Raw genomic sequence first — 19,856 nt, forward strand, 5'->3', positions numbered from 1 at the left:
ATGGGGCTGGGCGCGCTACTCGTGGCCGCCGGCTTGCTACTCCTGCTGCGGCTGTTGCAGCCGCCCTCGGTCCCGCTCGCGGAGGCAGCGCACTGGGTGGCGGCGCTGCTGCTGCCTCGGTCGCTCTGGGCCCCGCAGGTGCTGCTGCTGCTGCTGGCGGCCGGGGCGGCGGCGGCTCTCTGGCTAGCGCGGCGGCCACTGCGGCTGCTCCGGACCCCGGACCGGGTGGGCTACTTGCCCGAGGCCGGCTGGAGCCGCGCTCAGGCCGCCCGCCGGATACGCAGGAGCAGGCGCACCGGGCAGCTGCCGCCCGCCTACCCCAACGGCTGGTTCCGCCTCCTCGACTCGGCCCAGCTGGCCCGCGGAGAAGTGCGCGGCGTGGCGGCGTTGGGTGAGTAGCGGGAAGGAGGGGGGGATGCGGCTCGGCCGGCGTCGAGAGTGCCGGTGAGAATGTGCAGAGGGACCTCCTCCTCCCTCGCGCCGCTCTTGGCAAGCGTGCTTCCGAGCATGTGCGGAGTGCCACCGAAGTCCAAGCGGTCCCCACCAACGGGGGAGGCGTGAACAGCGCTGTGCTTTCCAGACCAAATGCAGGGCGGCGGGCAGAGAGGATGCGGTGTGGGTCGCTGCTGAAGGCAGCCCCCGGGTGTGGGAGAGGCCTGCAGAAATCGGGCGTCTGCTTCCCCAGTGAGTGCCCATGAGTGCCTCCTGGCAAACGTAGAGCCCCTTTCCTTGGGATTAGCATAGAGACACCTAGTTTACGTTGAAGAGGGTCTGGCCAGTGCGAAGCCCTGTTTGCCTGGCTTGAACCTGGTCCTGGCCTGGGCTCTGTGAGCAAGTGGTGTTGAGCATGTGCAGAGTGCCCCTCCCTCAGCTGTTAGAAGACTCCTAGTTTTGCTTTTAGCAGTGAAGGACTGTCCTTTGCCTGGAACTGGGTCAGCAGCAGCAGCTTGGAGTGCAATCTCTAGGTGCTGTGTATAAGTGGCTGTCTGTCTTTTGGCTATAGCCCCAGCGATTTGTGCAGAGCCCTGCTGGCTTCAGTGGGGCTGATGCCCGAGTAGACGTGGCGCACAGTTGGGCTGCCAGTGGACTCTTGCTCTTGGCTCCAGAAGTTTGCCCCAACAGCAGACCTGACAGTGCAGGTCAAGGTAACAGCATGGATGTGGCTGTAGTGGGTGGGGGCTTTCATGGGGTGGCATATAAATAAGCAGGGGCAAGGATTCCACTTTCTGCTGGAAGTACTAGCTTTCTAGGTACATTGAATTCCTCATAATTCAAAATCTTGAATTCTCTCTCTCTCTCACACACACACGCACACACACACACACACACACCCAATGATATTGGACATGATGGAAATGAGCAGTGGGGTGGCAGCGTATCTGACCAGTGGACAGGTAACATAACGCATGGGTTTGTGATGGACTGTTTTCAGTGTAAAATTTAAAATGTACTCTTTTAAAAGCAAAATTCAAGCTCTATCGAATCTTGAGCTTGCACACTTAAGAAAAGCATGACTTGTGTGTGTGCTTGTGTGTTCACCTTCCCTGGATGTGAATGGAAGGCCTTCACCTCATCCATATGGTACTGCAAGTGGGATCATGCAGGCCGCTGCCACACACAGCTGGGAAACCAGATGTCGTGATTGACAGGTGCTTGGCATGTGTGGGAGCCCTCCTTGCAGCCTTGTTTTGTTCTGAACTGAGCTGCTGGGTTTTGCAGCTTAGTTTATTATTTATTTATTTATTATTATTATTTATTACATTTTTATACCACCCAATAGCCGAAGCTCCCTGGGCAGTTCACAAAAACTAAAACCATTCAAAGTATAAAACAAACAGTATAAAAACATGATATAAAATACACATTAAAAACTGATTAAAAACATACCACACATAATTAACTGATGGGCTCCATTCCTGGTGGCTGGCTGGGCTTCAGGGTTCGCACTTGGCAAGCAGGAAGCAAGAACCGACCAAAGGGGTGGGGGGGGCTCACCCCTTTCCAATTGTGGCAAGTGGGTGCCTCCGGGAAGCCCATGACAGCTTTCCCCAAACTGTCCCCAGCAGTCGATCGCCTCAACTTGCCTGTTGCCATGTGAAAGTGAGTTCTGTGACTTAGAGCAGCAGTTTAATGCACACTCGCCATGCCTGCTAGGAATGTGGTTTTGCACTCATTTCGCCTCTCCCCTCCATTTTTCGTTTCATTTTGGAGCAGGGAAAGTCTGCTTTTTTTTACTTCATGTGAAATAAATGCGCTCCTCCCTCCCGTGTATTGCTGTCCTTGCCCTCTATCAGACCATCCCATTCTTTGTTGGTGGCATGTGTGTCTAAGGGCGGTTTCGCTGACAAAAGAGGAGGGCAATGCGGTTCTCTACTCAACTGTGAAGGGGGAGGGAGAGAGTTCCATTTCCATGTTCTGAGTAGGCATGACCAGGGGTACATTTTCACCTTAAAAAAATGCAGAAAATGCACCGGGCCAGGGGTGGTGGTGGTTCACCCCCACGCCTCCCTAGGACTGTGAAGCTTCACAGTTAAGACTTGTTTTATTTAGAATGGAGCTTGTACCCCAGCTGCAGTCCACATTCGCTCCTCCTCCCCTGTAAACCTTTCCCAAGCTAAGTGGCAGCAACAGTCTCAGCCCATGCGCAGCCTCCTACTTCCTACAAACGGTCTCCCTTCCTTTTCTCCCTGGAGTTTGATCTATTGTGTGTTGTTTCACCATAATTGCTTAGTTTCAGGCTGCTGTACTATTGTATTTGTGCAGAAATAAAATAAAAAATAAACTGCAGGGGAAGGGAGATTTTGTCGGCATAGCAGCACTCCAACTGAAAAGATACATGAGCTGAAAGAGCAAACAATGCACAGATGTGAAAGTGCCCAGCGCTCCACTCACTCAGGAAACGGGGCGGGGGGGGGGGGAGAACCACGGATGCAAACCAGATTTAAAAAGTAGGTGTGATGGAGCCCTTAATTACGGCTTCACAAAACGCACACTCTTGTCAGTCCTGGGCCAGCTGCCTATCAGCTGCCTTGGGTGTCACCCCAGTTCTTGCATGGTGCTGGTGGGGATTTCTTTCTCCGCCCCATTCATAATCTTATCATTTTTCTTAAGTTCTCTTCTCCAACCCCCAGTTGTATTTCCTCTCCCCCTCTCTCAACTTTTCGCCTTTCTTCAGAGGAAAAGTCATCCAGCCCCTGGATCATTTGCTTAAACCTTTTCTTATACAGCTTTTTAGAAAGAAAGGATAACCAGAACTGCCCATGCCGTAGTCTAAACAAGGCCACAATAATTCCCCTGTTGACTTTGTCTCTTCTTCTTCTGCCTGTCAGTGCTTTGAAGACAATGAAAAGGCAAATCTGATATCGTTCATTAGCAATCCTGTTTTGTTTCCTGGCTGCTGTCAAAGTCTTGTGTTGGCTTTCTGATGTGCTTGAACCGTGTGTGTGTGTGTGTGTGTGTGTGTGTGAGAGAGAGAACTGTCAAACGGCACTCCATGGCCACATTTTCTCCCCACCCCGCTTTTTTTAAAAAATGCTCTCTACATTTGGCCATATTGCAGGTGTCTTTGGTTTTTGTGCTTCTTTGCCATCCAAGGGGGGATCCGGTCTATGCTATAAATGCTTAAGCAGTCTCAAAGTGTTTGAGCACCCATATCATGGCTCCTAGGTTGTGCCACAATGTTAAACTCCTCCTGCTTGGAGGAGAAGTGGAGTGCCTGGGCTGCCTTCCCCCGTCCAGTCTTCTCCAGATGTGTTGGACTCCCCAGCCAGCAAAACTATCCCTGACACCTGGGAATGATATGAGCTGCAGTCCAACACTTCGGGAGGGCCCCAGGGTACAGAAGGCTGTTTGGGGTGTGGGGAGGAATGGCAGCTGCTGGGATGGGTAATAATAATAATAATAATAATACCACCACCACCCCTGCTGGGGTTGGTGAGTTCTGCCCCACCCCAGCCTCACGAAAGTGTTTTTGCATTGCAGTTGACAAGCTCCATTACACCTACACGTTTGCCCTGGTTTACCCTCGAATTATCCACCTTCAGGTCCATAGCATATGAAAGCTTAAGCACTTACACCTTTGCGCTTTTACATTTCATTCATCTTTACACCTTTCCTCTCCTGCACACCAGCGTATCGCTGTTGTTCCGTTGAGATGCACTCTCTGATCTCCTTTATACCTCCCCCTACAGTTCATTGGTTGGTGGTAGTTGGACACCTCGCCCTCCCTAGGGGCACTTCTGGTCTTGCACTGCTTTTTCCTAGGAAGTAAGCTTCTCTTGTTACTGAACTCACTTCAGGAAAACTCTGTCTCTCTCCCTACCTCCTTTCATGGTTATTCCCTGTTGCCTAGGCTATGCCCGTTCCCCTCACCCTACCTGGAGGCTTTGGAGTGTGAATTGGAGAGGGTTGCAGCATTGTGTAAATCCCATTGATTTCAACTGCATTTACATCCAATTCATACTAAAATCCTATGCATGCTAACATTTGAGAAATGTAATTTCTCAAATGACTTATTAAAATGGGGTTTCCTCAAAGGTAAGTATGCATGGGTTTTTAGTATGAATTGGATGTAAAAGCAGTTGAAATCAATGGGATTTACTCTTGAGTAAGGTAACAAGCAGATCGCTATTTTATAAACTTGGAAATGCACAGCTTAGCATGATCAAAGGATCGATCCTTCACACTTACGGACTACCAGGGAAAGGGTTTAGGGGGGAATTTAAAAAATCCTGAAAAATCAAGGGATGGACCAATCTCATTCAAACTTGGCATGCTGAAAACTCTACTTAAGAGCTATCGTGCCAGTTTTGATCTCTTTATCTTTAAAAATGAGGGAGCTGTGGGCTGTTGGATCCTGGAATGGATCCTGGTTATGTTTTCCATTGCTTTGTTAATTGCTGAGGATCTGGAAGAACAGAAGACTCAGCAGAAACTTAAAGGTCAACTCTACCCCTGGACATTGAGTGTCATAATTGAATAATTGTCTAACTGATTGTCTTCAATTAAGGGTTGCAAGGAGTTGCATCATTGTACAGGTTGTCTGTAAAAGTCAATGTGTTTTCGTGTTCATTATTACTTCCATGTCCCTTACACAACTTGATGTGAGCCGTATTGACTGACCGTTTGTAAGTATTTGTATCTGTACTGCCATAACTAAATTATTTATTTATTTATTTATTAATTACATTTTTATACCGCCCAATAGCCGAAGCTCTCTGGGCGGTTCACAAAAATTAAAACCACAGTAAAACACCCAACAGTTTAAAACACAATTACGAAATACAGTATAAAAAGTATAAAACAGTATAAAAATATATAATACAGTATTATATATTTATTTGCCAGTAAAAAGGTTTGTTTTAACCTACATAAATCTCTGTCTTAATTCACGTCTTTGCTGACTTGGCTGAGAACCGCTGCAATCTCTGCTAGTCTCTGGAAGGCCCAGACAGAGACTTAACACAAAAGGTTATGTGCCAGAAACCCAGTCTGTGCCATAACTAATCAGCTTTTAAAGCCATAACTCAACATGGGCCAGGAGGGTGCATTTTCCCTTTTCTTTTAATGTCATGCCTTTCACATCTGTGCGTTGTTGTGCTTTTTCAGCTCGTGTATTTTTTCATCTCGAGCGCTACTATGCCAGTGAAATCTCCCTCCCTGCCCCTTGGGAAAGGCTTACAGGGGAGGAGGAGTGAAGGTTTGTTTTGCTCTTAAAACGAACAATCATTTTAACTAATTTCTTCTGAGGTCAGGTCCCCTCTTTTGCTCCATGGTAACCAAAATGCTTACATCTGAGTAAGTTTGAAAGATAAAGAGATCAAAATTGGAACAATGGTAGCTCTTAGGTAGAGTTTTCAGCATGCCAAGTTTGAATGAGATTGGTCCGTCCCTTGATTTTTTAGGATTTTTTTTTAAAAAAACACCTTAAATCCTTTTCCTGGAAGTTCACAAGTATGAAGGATCACTTTTCCTCTCCATTGATCCTGCAAAAAGTTTGTTCCCTTACTGAAGAGTAAATCCCATTGATTTCAACTGCATGCATTAAAATCCCATGCATGCTTACATTTGAGAAAACCCCATTGAACAGACTGATTTATTAAAATGAGGTTTCCTGAATTGGAGAGGGTTGCAGCATTGTGTAGATCCCATTGATTTCAACTGCATTTACATCTAAGTCATACTAAAATCCCATGCATGCTTACCTTTGAGTAAACCCCATTGAACAGAGACAGGCTTACTAAGGAAAGGAAAAACAATCCTTTGTACTTGTGAACTTCCAGGAAAAGGATAAGGGGGGATTTTTTTAAATCCTAAAAAATCAAGGGATGGACAGATCTCATTCAAACTTGGCATGATGAAAACTCTACTTAAGAGCTATCACTGTGCCAATTTTGATCTCTTTATTTTTAAAAATGAGGGAGCTGTGGGCAAGAAGGGTGCATTTTCCACATTTCTTTTAAGGTGAAAATGTACCCCTGGTCATGCCTACTCAGGAGTAAGAACATAGAGTTAAATGGGACATCTCTCCCTCCCTCTTCATGGTTGAGTGGAGAATCGCACTGCCCTCCTCTTTTGTTAGCGAGACTTCCCTTAGACATACACACACCCTAAAAGTACATGTTGAGGGTAGAGCGGTGTCCTTTCGCATTACTGGAAGAACTGGACTTTCCCCGCACCAAAAAACAGTGCTAAGGTTGGGGGCGGGGAGGTGAGATCAAGGCAGGTCAGGGACAACATGATGTGATTCATACAATGCAGGGCGACAGTGGGCTATAACACTGGTGTGATGGAGCCCTTAGAGCCCCAACATTGAATGTTTGGTATTAAGAAGCAAAGCTCAAGAGTCCTAGCCTCTCTTCCTAGAACTAGAAGCTCCCCCTTCAGTTCCTTGGCATGCTGAGGACAGAATAAAATGTCTCTTTCTGCAGCTTCTAAGGTTCCTTCTGTGTTATATTCCTGTGCCTAGCTGAGTTTCACGCAGATCCTGACTCCCCTGCCTTGCATTTGCCTGCCGGTCTTCTTTCTGTGGCCAGGCTGAGTCCACCCAGAAGTCTGATGTCTCTGTTCTGATCTGCCTCTTTTGCCCTTTGTAGCAGAATTCAGCATCTTTTCCTCCAGTGGTGCCTTGGAGGTACTTTGGAAGGTCAAACAAGGACAGCTATTACTGCTAGTGCCGGGGTGTGTGCGCGTTTGCCAACAATTAAATAGGCCTTTGAAAACTGTTACTGAAAGGAATATGTTTGTTTTTGTAGTGAGTTTCTGCATTAAAAGGAGGAATCGATTGGAATAACTCTCATCAGTTCCTCTTTGGCAGGTCAAAGGGTGTGTGGCAGGCTGGTTTTACTGTTCCAGCCAGGGACTTTTTAAATCTTGGATCTCCTTCCTGCTTACTTTCCAGTTGGGAGGGGCACACGGGTCATTCTGTGTGCCCCTTCATGTAAGCCATGCAGGTCATTCCTATAACCCCAAAGTGTACCTCCATCTTTTGGGGCAGAGGTGTTTCAGCTTTCCAGGTCCCTGCCGTGGTTTCCCCAAGATGTCCCTTTATTTATTTATTTAGAGTATTTTTATCCCGCACCTCAGCCAAAAGGCTCTCGGAGCGGCTTAAAATGTATCAATAAAGAAGACAGTCCCTACCCTCAGGCTTACAATCTAAAAAAAGACATGACACACAAGGAAAAGTGTATGGGGAGGGAAGAGGGGGAAAATAAAAAGAAATTAAGGAGACTGCTTAGGCTGGTGGGAAGGCCCTGCTCCGTCCTCTCATCTCCCAATAGAGGGGCAAACTAACAGCTCCTTCTTCCCCACAAGGTGAAGATGTTAGCCCTGTGGGGTGTGTGTGTCCAACTGAAGCAGGCTCTGATGGTGCCTGCCTGCTCCAGTCTCCCTTGCATCTTCTTCCCCACAGGGTGAAGATGGCAGTTAGCCTTGGGGGGGGGGGGTTTCCAACTGAAGCAGGCTCTGATGGTGCCTGCCTGCTCCAGTCTCCCTCACATCTTCTTCCCCTTTGATCTGGGCCAGCTGTGGGCATGCACACACAACCAGAAAACTGCACCTTGCAGGAAATGGCTGACCTCTTTTGGAAGCTGGATTGCAATGCAAGACGTTGATGTGGCAAGGAGAGGGGGTCTGAGTAGGAGAGCCCCAGGGCCCCAAACTGATGGGCACATCTGCATTTCATGATCACACACCTTATCCTGGTGTGTGATACGTGGTTTGGTCCTGGTCCTGTAGCTAGTGGCAGGCCACTTATAGCGTGACCTTGTGTCTGTTAGCCTGATGTGAAGTTGTCCTTATTCCCAGCTATGTGTGCACAAGATTGCAGTCCTAGTGAGTTCTTAGTTCAAATCTCACCCTGGCCAGGAACATCAGTTTGTACTACACCAGCTCTCATTTGGAAGGAACTCTTGCCTCTCAAATGTCCCTGTTTTTCCCCAGTTGTATATATTCAGAAATATTTGACCTTTGATTTAAGGTGGCAATGAATGATGTCTGCTCTCTCGTGCTTTCCATATCCTGTACGGGGGTTAATGTAGGTGAGCAATGCAATGCTAGGGTGAGGGCAGCATTGCTGGCTGCGCCTTGCTCTCATAAACCAGCGTAGGGGAAAACTGGTTTACAACTCTGGCATGAAAATGAAATCCTCAGTTGCAGGTTTGTGGAAGAGGCTTAGCTTTCCAAAGGGGCGTTCTATGAACTCTGCTTCCTTTCCCCTGATTGCTGTTGACTGATCTGTGGCCCTCCTGCTGCCACTCCCCAGGGGAGGTATTCACTGCAGCTTCTTCAGTGACCCTTTCTCCAATTCCTTGCCCTGTGTAGCAGGGCAAGAAAAGCTGGTTGGAGAGAGAAATAGCATGCCTAAGAATCTAGAGGGCTTCCTCCTGTTTTCCCCTTTGGCACAGATCAGGTCCCAGCACCTGATAGATAGACAGACAAATAGATAGATAGATAGATAGATAGATAGATAGATAGATAGATAGATGTCAGCCTGCTTGGACAGAGAGGCTGGATGAAATGTCCTCAGATCTCCTGACCAGGGTGTTTCTCTTAAGGGAAACTTCACTTCCTGCTTCTTACAGTTGGCACCTTATTGGCAGCAACTCTGACAGCTAAATGAAGGCAGGGAAAGGGGCAAAATGGATGCCTCACTGCTTCCCCTGGAGCCCCTGCCATGAGGAGCGGTGAAAAGCACGGAGTGTTTTTTTTTAGAATAGAAATAAGCTAAATGATGGAGACCAACAGAACTATGCATGGGATGGAGTGGTTGGGGAGGGATCATGCTAGGATTTGGGGGGGAAATGACAAGATGTGTGCATTGGTTCTGCTGTGGGGTTTTTATTGCAGGGCAGAGCCAGTCCACGTTGGGATTGCAGTGTTGCGTGTCTGTTAAACTCCCCCTATCCCTTGTCCATTTAGACACATGAGGCCACTCAGGAAAACCTTAGAGCTATTGGCTGAATGTCCCTATCTCTGGGGCAAGCAGCATGTTAGCTGCTTGCAATCGGGCAGCATGGTATTATGGCCAAAGTTAAATTCTCCCATCTCGCCTCTGCTGTGGACTTGCTTCTGTGACCACAGGGAAGTGGCTACGCTCTGAGCGCGTGCCCATGCCCCCAGCATTACTGCCCCAGCTGCAGCTGGGCCAGGGCTGAGAGCTGAGCGCCCTGGGGCAGGCTCTCCAAAGGCACCGCTTGCATTTGTGGTGGAGGGGGGAGGGGGAACTTCCGGCTGTGCTTTGGGGTTGTGGAGGAGGCTGTAAAAGCTCTTCGGGGTCATGTATGTGAAACACTTGCCACTACCATGCCAGGAACTCTCCACCCTCCATCCCATAATCAGACCATGTCTTTCTGTTTCCTGAAATTGTTTTCCCTGCTTACCTCTTCTTCCCTCACTCTTTAAAAGCCAGGAACTGAATGACACTGGCTGCAGAGACTGGTCCCTATCTGCAAGGAGCCCACAATCTGAAACAAACACCAGGGGAACAGTGGAGGGCGAGGCGAAGATCTAGAGGGACAAATATGGCCAGATTCTGTTGCACACCTTGTGAACTTTGTTGGAATGGAGGCTAAAAGGATGAGGGTGTTTTGAGGACGAGAGAGTGCAAGCTTAAGTATATTACTAATCCGCTCTACAGTGCCTTTATTAGGAATTCATAACAATCCTGTAAAGTAGGCCAGTATTCCTAATTTGCAGATGGTAGGTGGTTTGCCTTTGGCCATCAACTAAGTTTGGGGTGGAAGTGAGATTTGAACTGTAGATGTCTGCCCCCTTAAGCATCCATTTTCCAAACTCTAAACCCTTGGGGTATGACCTGAGCCTTCAAGATAGGCTGGGACATAAAATGGCTCATGATAGTTTTTTTATTTTAAAAATAGCCTGGATCAGAGAGTTGCTGCAGGAGGCTGGAGCATTCCAGTGCATGCCACGAGCTTCTTTCCATGGAAAAAGAGGCCTGTGTACTGATAACTGCTTCACGTCTTTGTTTTCCCCAAGGAAATATGCTTGGATTGGGTGGTTGGCTGAGGGGCGGTGGCTTGAAGCGGAAAAAACGCTTGGGTCAAGGAGGCCCCTGAAGGAGATTCACTGCAGTCCAGTTTAGCAAGTCCTGCTTTCCCTGCTTGTAAAGCCGGCAGCCTTGCTGGATGTCATGAATGCATCACATTCCTTAAGGTTGCCAGAAATGCCTCTTGTTGCTTCTCTGGCCGAGGAGCTTCGTCCTGAGCCTGGTACTATTGCATGTTTTTTTCAGTGACTTAGGGAAAGGGGATGATCAAATTTGAAGTGACGCAAAACTGGGAGGGATACCAGCTAACACCTCAGATGACTGGAATAGCGTTCACATAGCATTGACACAGCTAGAATGGAAAACCGGTCTGAAATGAACAAAATAAAACTCTACAGACAAATGCCAAGTTCTGCAATCGGGAGGGGAAATCCCAAAGGCACAGGTATAGGCTTGGGCAAACCTGGCTTGGCAGTAGTATGTGTGGAAAATATCTCAGGATTGTAGTCAATCACATGAGTGAGCTGTGTGACGTAGCTGCAAAAAGAAAAGCCAAAAGGGAAGGAACTCCAAGAAGGAAGCCAAACGACTCAGAGGCAAAGGGGTGAAAACGGAGGTTGTGGGCAGTTGTAAGATTTAAGGAGCAGACATGAGTGGGAGGATCCATTTGACCTGTATTTTGGGCCGAAGGGCGTGGTGAAGCAGGCTGAGGAGGGGGACATTTTCACTGTTTGGGATGTTTTGTCCTTGGGCTGCTGTTCCGTTCTGGGCTTATCTACAGAAACTGCCTTAATCCGGTCAGATCTGTGTTAGCAGGTGTGTTTGGAAAACCCCTGACAAAGCAGGCAGGCTTCAACGACATGCGCCTCACCTAGGCCAAGAAGCCACAGAGTGCCCATCTTCAGGGGGCGGGGGCAACTTGTTCCTGCACTTGGTGAACTTGTGGAAAGGCGCCTTCAGGGCTGTACACAAGCGGAAGAAAGGAGGAAGAAAACATTTGGAGAAGATGAGACGAGGGAATCTCTTATTTTCAAGGTCACCCTCTCCTCAAGTCTGTTCATAGCCACCAGTTACTATTTCTCAACCACTACCGGAGGACCCCTTTGTGCCCCTCCCCGGTTCCTCCCAGATCGACATCCCTTGAGGCAACCCAAGTACAACAGCGACGCATGCCGAATCAACCACCGCTCCTGAAAACACTCGACACTTCTCTGCACTCCATAGAGGACTGCCAATCGGACCCCTCAACATATTCTTCAGTACCAGCATCTATCTCGTCACCAGATGATGAGATAGATGGTGGACCAAGTCCTCCATATGGCACATGCATTGGTCATTAACACTCAGCAGCCTGACTCCATCATTGTGGAATCATCCCAAGGGTGCCTGCAGAAGCCACATGTAGCTCCTATCGATAAGGAGGGAAGACGGCTTGACCGGCTGTGTAGGAGGAAGATGATGATGATGATGATGATGATGATGATGATAATAATAATAATAAAATTATTTCTTACCCACCTCTCCCTTCGGATGGGTATATTCGTCAGCAGCGTTAAATCTTCAGGTAGCGAACTATCAGGCCATGATGGCTCATTACCAGAAAAGATGTCATCACTTTCCACATATCGACTTGATGACCAAAGAGAATTGGCACAGGTGTTGCTTTGCCAGCAAGTCAAGTTGGCAAAGCAACAAATTAATGCAGCTCACCATCAGACTGACTGTGGAGCAAAATCCATGATAGGGGGGATTGCTCTATGCTGGCATGCATGGCTTGGCACCGGAAACGAGGTCCAGAACTTTCAATAGGGAGGGCCTCTTCAATTAAAAAATGGACACAGTCCAAAAAGTGAAATCAACTGCAAAAAAGATTGGGATGACTCAACAACAACAACAGAATTTCAGCCATTGCCATTGGTTTTGTCAGCCGATGTCCACACTGTACCGACAGACAGGACAGACATCAACACTTTCAGGCTTCACAATATCAGCGACGATGACCTGCCACTGGGCAGTCACACCAACCAAGAGTGATTGGGGATGCCACCTCCAAGAGGCGCCTTTCACTTGCTGATACAATGGCAACCATGCCCCACACGTTGGGAACATCCTGAACTGCTCTCTTAGAAATTGGACTTTGATAACCACGGATGCTTGGGCTACATCTAAATGGGTTACAAGAAAGAGTTTGATGCCCTCCCTCTACGATCAGAAACATGTACACTTCTGCAGAAGGGAGCCATCCACCAAGTGTGCCAACCTCACACACAGGAGGTTTCTCTCTCTTATTACTTCACAGTACCGAAGAAGGATGGAGGACTCTATACTATCTTGGACCTAAAGAAATTACAGATGGTCACCCTGGTAAACATCCTACCGCTTCTAAGAAAAGGACGATGATTCAACACCATGAACCTAAAGGATGCTTACTTTCATATAGCCATCTACTAACAGCATCACAAGTACCTTTGTTTGCCATCGGGATGGACATCATCAAGTTTATGGTCCTTCCATTTGGTCTAGCAACACCCTGAGGGTATTCACAAAATGCATGGCAGCAGTGTGCACATACCTTCAGATGCTCGGGATAGAATTACATCTTTATCTCAATGACTGGTTGATTGTGGCCCTGTCTCAAAGGGAAGCCTTGATAGTCTGCCATCTTCTTCAGAAACTGGGCCTTTTGGGGGGGGCGGAGCTTGGCGGCCATGGAGTCAGCGAGGTTTTTCTGATTCTCTAACCGGCTGAGCCGGGAAAAGCAATTATCTCCTTATTAAAGGGCATAAATCTTTCAGCAACATGATGGATAAGGACTATGAATGTTAACTGATCAACTTGCCGATGTTGGAATAAGCTGGAAAGAGATAAGGTGAGAGCTTTTGGAATATATACACGTCTATGGAAAGAGAAACTGAATGCAGCATCCGGTTGTTGGTGGCGAAAGCTAAGCAGTGAAGGGTTTGTTTTTGTTAGACGCGGACTTGATTTATAGCGAATCTCACCTCTTATCTTCTATTACAAAGTGGAAAGACTGTAAAACTGGCTCTATAAAGAGGTTCAGAAGCAGTTTGTTGTAGTTTACGTCGGCTGATGAGCGAAGGGGGGGTGAGCGGAAGCGTGATAGCAGCGTTCAGTGAGGAGATGAAGTGTTTACGATCTGTGGATTGTTTATGACTTGTGGTCCCCTCTAGTGAATGCTGTTTTGATATTGGATGTAATTCCCCCCCCCCCCCCCCGAGAAGAAAGACTGATTAATATACAGAAGACAATTTAATAGATATAAACTGCTAACAAAGAGAGCCGAAGTGAAAGATTTATGCCCCATGTCTAACATCAAAAAGAAGTTTAAAAAAGAGTGGGAAAAGTTAAGTGTGCAGAAGAAACGCCCAAGCAACCATAATCTCGCCGATCTGGAAATTTCAATTACAGAAGGAGAGCAGGAAGATACAGACCCATCTCTTTTAGACACAGATCCAGTCAGAAAAGAAAACATGGCTGAAGGGGGGAAAGCAATTGGCAGTCAGCCACCCTCCTTAGCGGAAATCAGAGCTGTTATTGCGGAAAACAACACAATTATTTTTAAAAGAATGGACCAGCAGACGGAGATTTTTAGGCAACAGTTGCGTGTGCTGGCTGAGAAAACTGCGGAGAACTCAAAAGCCATTGTTGATCTTGAGGCAAGAGCGGATTTGAACCAGAAGAAGCAAGAGGTTTTTGAAAAATCAACAAATACTCAATTTAAAGATTATGAATTAAGGCTTATAGCCTTGGAAGACCAATCTCGTCGCTCATCACTTCGAATAAAACACTTAAAGGAAACACAAGGAGAAGAGTTAAGAGAAATCGTCCTGAATTGGTTCAAAGAGCTGATGCCTGATCTGCAAGTCGATGGATCTGATATAGATCGAGTTCACAGGGTGCGGGGGGCAAAATTATAAAGGGATTAGAGATATTTTGGTGAAATTTGGTAATTATTACAAAAAAGAGCAAGTCATGAAGGAATTGAGATCTATGCCCCAGCTGCAGTATAAAGGCAAAGCAGTGCAAATTTATAACGATCTTTCTCAGCATACATTGAATTGGAGACGTAGTATTAAACCAATAACTGAAATACTAGTGAAGAAAAAAATCACATATTCATAGAATCATAGAATCATAGAATAGCAGAGTTGGAAGGGGCCTACAAGGCCATCGAGTCCAACCCCCTGCTCAATGCAGGAATCCACCCTAAAGCATCCCTGACAGATGGTTGTCCAGCTGCCTCTTGAATGCCTCTAGTGTGGGAGAGCCCACAACCTCCCTAGGTAGCTGATTCCACCGTCGCACTGCTCTAACAGTCAGGAAGTTTTTCCTGATGTCCAGCCGGAATCTGGCTTCCTTTAACTTGAGCCCATTATTCCGTGTCCTGCACTCTGGGAGGATCGAGAAGAGATCCTGGCCCTCCTCTGTGTGACAACCTTTTAAGTATTTGAAGAGTGCTATCATGTCTCCCCTCAATCTTCTCTTCTCCAGGCTAAACATGCCCAGTTCTTTCAGTCTCTCTTCATAGGGCTTTGTTTCTAGACCTCTGATCATCCTGGTTGCCCTCTTCTGAACACGCTCCAGCTTGTCTGCGTCCTTCTTGAATTGTGGAGCCCAGAACTGGACGCAATACTCTAGATGAGGCCTAACCAGGGCCGAATAGAGAGGAACCAGTACCTCACGTGATTTGGAAGCTATACTTCTATTAATGCAGCCCAAAATAGCATTTGCCTTTCTTGCAGCCATATTGCACTGTTGGCTCATATTCAGCTTGTGATCTACAACAATTCCAAGATCTTTCTCGTTTGTAGTATTGCTGAGCCAAGTGTCCCCCATCTTGTAACTGTGCCTTTGGTTACTATTCCCTAAATGTAGAACTTGGCATTTATCCCTATTAAATTTCATTCTGTTGTTTTCAGCCCAGCACTCAAGACTATCAAGATCACTTTGAAGTTTGTTTCTGTCTTCCAGGGTATTAGCTATCCCACCCAATTTGGTGTCATCTGCAAATTTGATTAGCGTTCCCTGCACCTCCTCGTCCAAATCATTAATAAAAATGTTGAAGAGCACTGGGCCCAGGACTGAGCCCTGCGGCACCCCACTTGTTGCCTCTCCCCAGTTTGAGAAGGTTCCATTGATAAGTACTCTTTGAGTCCGATTCTGTAGCCAACTGTGGATCCACCTAATAGTTGTTCCATCTAGCCCACTTTTAGCTAGTTTGTTAATCAGAATGTCATGTGGTACTTTGTCAAAAGCTTTGCTGAAGTCAAGATATATGACATCCACAGCATTCCCACAGTCCACAAGGGAGGTTATCCTATCAAAAAATGAGATCAAATTAGTCTGACAGGATTTGTTCCTGACAAATCCATGTTGGCTTCTAGTAATCACTGCATTGATTTCAAGGTGTTTACAGATTGACTTCTTTATAATCTGCTCCAGAATTTTCCCAGGGATGGATGTCAGACTGACTGGTCTGTAGTTCCCAGGTTCCTCCTTTTTGCCCTTTTTGAAGATAGGGACAACGTTAGCCCTCCTCCAGTCGTCCGGCACCTCACCCGTCTTCCATGATTTTGCAAAGATAATAGACAAAGGTTCTGAGAGTTCTTCCGCTAGCGCCTTCATTACTCTTGGATGCAGTTCATCGGGCCCTGGGGATTTGAACTCATTCAGAGAAATTAGGTGTTCTTTGACCATTTGTTTATCAATCTCAAACTGCAATCCTGCCCCCTCAACTTCTGCTTCACTTTTTCCAGGGGGGTCATAGACCCGCTTTTGGGAGAAGACCGAGGCAAAGTAGGAATTGAGCACTTCAGCCTTTTGTTTGTCGTCTGTTATCAATTTGCCATCCTCATTAAGCAGTTGAACCACCATTTCTTTCCTCTGTCTTTTACTACTCACGTATCTGAAGAAAGCCTTTTTATTGCTTTTAGCATCCCTCTCTAATCTCAGGTCATTCACAGCTTTAGCCTTCCTGATGCCGTTTCGGCACTTCTGCGCCACTTGTCTGTACTCTTCTTTTGTAGCCTGGCCTTCCTTCCACTTCCTATATGTATCCCTTTTTGTTTTCAGTTCATCAATAAGCTTTTTGTGGAGCCACATTGGTTTCCTCTGTTGTCTTCTATCTTTTCTCCTTGTTGGAATTGTTTGTAACTGTGCCTTTAAAATTTCATTTTTTAGATACTCCCACCCATCCTGCGCTCCTTTTCTTTTTAGGCTCCCTTGCCACGGGACCTTACTTATTATAGTTCTGAGTTTATTAAAATCAGCTTTCCTAAAATCCAGAGTACGTGTATGGCTACGCTCGACTTTTGTCTCCTTCATAATCAAGAATTCAAGTATGACGTGGTCACTTTCCCCCAGAGTTCCCGTAACTGCCACTTTATCCACTAAGTCATCCCTATTGGTCAATAACAAGTCAAGGATTGCCGATCCTCTAGTTCCTTCCACCACTTTCTGTAGGAGAAAGTTATCACCCATACATGTCAGGAATTTCTTGGAAGGGCCGCTTTTGGCAGTAATGGTCTCCCAACAGATATCAGGGTAATTGAAGTCCCCCCTCACTACTACATCACACTTCCTTGAAACACTGGCAATTTGTTTCTCAAAAGTTTTGTCCTCGTCTTCTCCTTGATTGGGTGGTCGGTAGTAGACTCCGATTATCATATTCTTTTTATTCCTAGCCCCATTTATTTTAATCCAGACGCTCTCGACGGGGCTCCCAATCTCATCCGCCTGTATTTCTGTGCAGGGATAGGTATTTTTAACATATAGTGCAACTCCACCTCCCTTTCTATTTCTTCTGTTCTTTTTGAACAAGTTACATCCTTCAATTGCTATATTCCAGTCATGGGAGTCATCCCACCAAGTTTCAGTTATACCTATCAAGTCGTATTTGCCTTCATGTAATAAGAGTTCAAGTTCATTCTGTTTGTTTCCCATGCTCTGGGCGTTAGTATATAGACATCGAAGACCATGTGTTTTATAGTCTGGCTTTGTTCCTACCTTGTTGCAGACACTATTTTGGGACTCTGTTAGAGCTGTTCTCTGTACTGTGGTGCATTGGCCTTCATCCATTGTTGCCTCAAAATTTACGTCTCCCACCCCCGTAAGATTCAGTTTAAAGCCCTCCTGATGAAGTTCTTCATGCTGTGGCCGAACTCATTCTTTCCAGCCCTTGTGAGGTGCAACCCATCCCTTGCCAGCAGTCCATGTTCCAAGTAGCGTAGCCCGTGGTCCCAGAATCCAAAACTCTCACGACGGCACCACCTTCGAAGCCAGTCGTTCATCTGGAGTATTTTTCTTTCCCTTTCTAATCCTCTTCCAAGAACCGGGAGGATGGATGAGAAAACTACCTGGGCCCCAAAGTTCTTCAGTTTCCTTCCCAGAACTTCCCAGAACTTCAAATTCGTGGGGTTATCCTGTTTTTCTAAGATTCACGTATGGAGGGGGGGAATACAGATAACCTCACTGGATCAAGGTAAAGAGTTGTTGAAGGGTCTGGGTCTGTTTGGGGAAGCAAGTGTGACTGGGACAGGTGGGGGGGGATGGGGCTGGGACATCTGAGGTGTAATAGAATTGTTAATTGCTTTATGAGATAATTGCAGATAGAAATGTTAAACGTAGAAACCTTGCCGGCCAGGCGCAGCACTGCCTCCCCCCCTCCCCCTAAAATAGATGGCTGGAGTATTAGACTCGGGGATGTTGGGGGGGGAAGAGTTGGGGGGAGGGAAGGGGGGGAAGGGAAGAGGGAAGGGGTTGGGGTAAGGGGATTGGGGGTTGTTGTATGGAGTTTGTGTTTTTATGTATGTAAATTTGAGTTTCAGAGCACAAGCGATCGGAAGAGACTCCAAAAGGGTGAATATGGATAAAAAGATAAAAGTATCAACACTTAATGTTAAAGGTTTGGGGGCAGTCGTGAAAAGGAGGAGAATAGAACAAATGTTTAATAAAGAAGGATCTGATATTATAATGTTGCAAGAAACACATCAAGGCTTCGAGAATATGAATATGATAAAATTAAAGTGGCTAGTTTATTATGAAAAGTCGTTAGGGACTTCAAAAAAAAATGGGGTGGCCACTTTGATCTAAAAAAAAAGTGGATTTATATTAGAAGATACAAAAAAGGACGATAGCGGTAGATATCTTATGATAAAAGGTAAAATTGAAGGAAAGGTATATATGCTAATTAATGTGTATGCCCCAAATGAGAGACATAGAGAGTTCTTTATAAAATTATTTAAAGAAATAGAAGAATTCAAGGAGGGGTATGTTATGTTAGCTGGGGACTTTAATATGGTTATGGACAATAGATGGGACAGGTCGAACCCCACTAATGTTGAAAAGAGGAATAATATAACTATTTTGAACAAATTAGTAAAAGAAAATGATTATATGGATTCTTGGCGTTTACTCAATGGGGCCAAGCCTGGGTTTTCATATTTTTCCCCAGTTCATCATACATATTCCAGGATAGATTATATTTTTGTTTCAAAAGATTTTGCAACGAAGATTTTTAAAATGGAAATGGGGGTAATAAAGGTAACTGATCATGCTTTGCTAAGTTTAAAATTTGCAGTTAAGAAGAATTATAAAGAGGCATATAGATGGAAGTTGAACACAAAAATATTGAAATATATTAAAGTGGTAGAAAAAATTCAGAAGGAATTGTCGGAGTCATGGGAAATTAATGAAAAGGGAGGATCAGCTGGGTCAGTTGTTTGGGACACCATGAAGGCTGTAGTTAGAGGAATTTGTATTAGAGAAATGTGTAGTTTAAAAAGACAATAACGTGCAGAGCAGGAAAAGCTAGAGACAGAAATTAGAAGTTTGGAGGAAAAATATCGGCAAGGTAAAAATAAATATAAATTAGTAGAAATACAAGCTAAGAAGAAACAATTAGAAAATTTAAATCTAGAGGAGGTTCAAAAGAATTTAATATATATGAAAAGGGAATATTTTGAAAATAGTAATAAGAATTCTAGACTGCTTCCCAGACTCACACAAAAAGAAAAAGGGAGGAATGGGATAGAAGTATTGAAGGATAATCGAGGGAATTATTGCCACACAATGAAAGATAAAATAAAAAATTTTCAGGAATTTTATCAGGAATTATATAAGGGAAAAGAAATTCAACAAGAGAAGGTGGAGGAATATATTGGAAGGTTTATAAAGAAGGGAATAAAAATAGAACATAAAGAGCAAATGGAGACGGTAATAACTCAAAGAGAAGTTGAAGATGTAATTGACAATTTGAAAGTTGGTAAATCACCGGGAGCAGATGGTTTAGGATCAGAATATTATAAAGTTTTTAAAGAATTATTAGTTCCGA

General features: G+C 45.6%; 1 protein-coding gene across 1 annotated transcript in view; it reads left to right on the forward strand.

Moving 5' to 3' along the window:
* The window catches only part of LOC134411235 (cholesterol 7-desaturase nvd-like), a 55,954-nt gene continuing 36,098 nt past the window's right edge, over positions 1–19,856 (forward strand). Inside the window, exon 1 of the mRNA XM_063144950.1 lies at positions 1–391. Coding sequence (XP_063001020.1) covers positions 1–391 — 391 coding nt within the window. The remainder of the gene's footprint in view (positions 392–19,856) is intronic.

This window comes from Elgaria multicarinata, chromosome 19, assembly GCF_023053635.1.
Source record: "Elgaria multicarinata webbii isolate HBS135686 ecotype San Diego chromosome 19, rElgMul1.1.pri, whole genome shotgun sequence".
Lineage (NCBI taxonomy): Eukaryota > Metazoa > Chordata > Lepidosauria > Squamata > Anguidae > Elgaria > Elgaria multicarinata.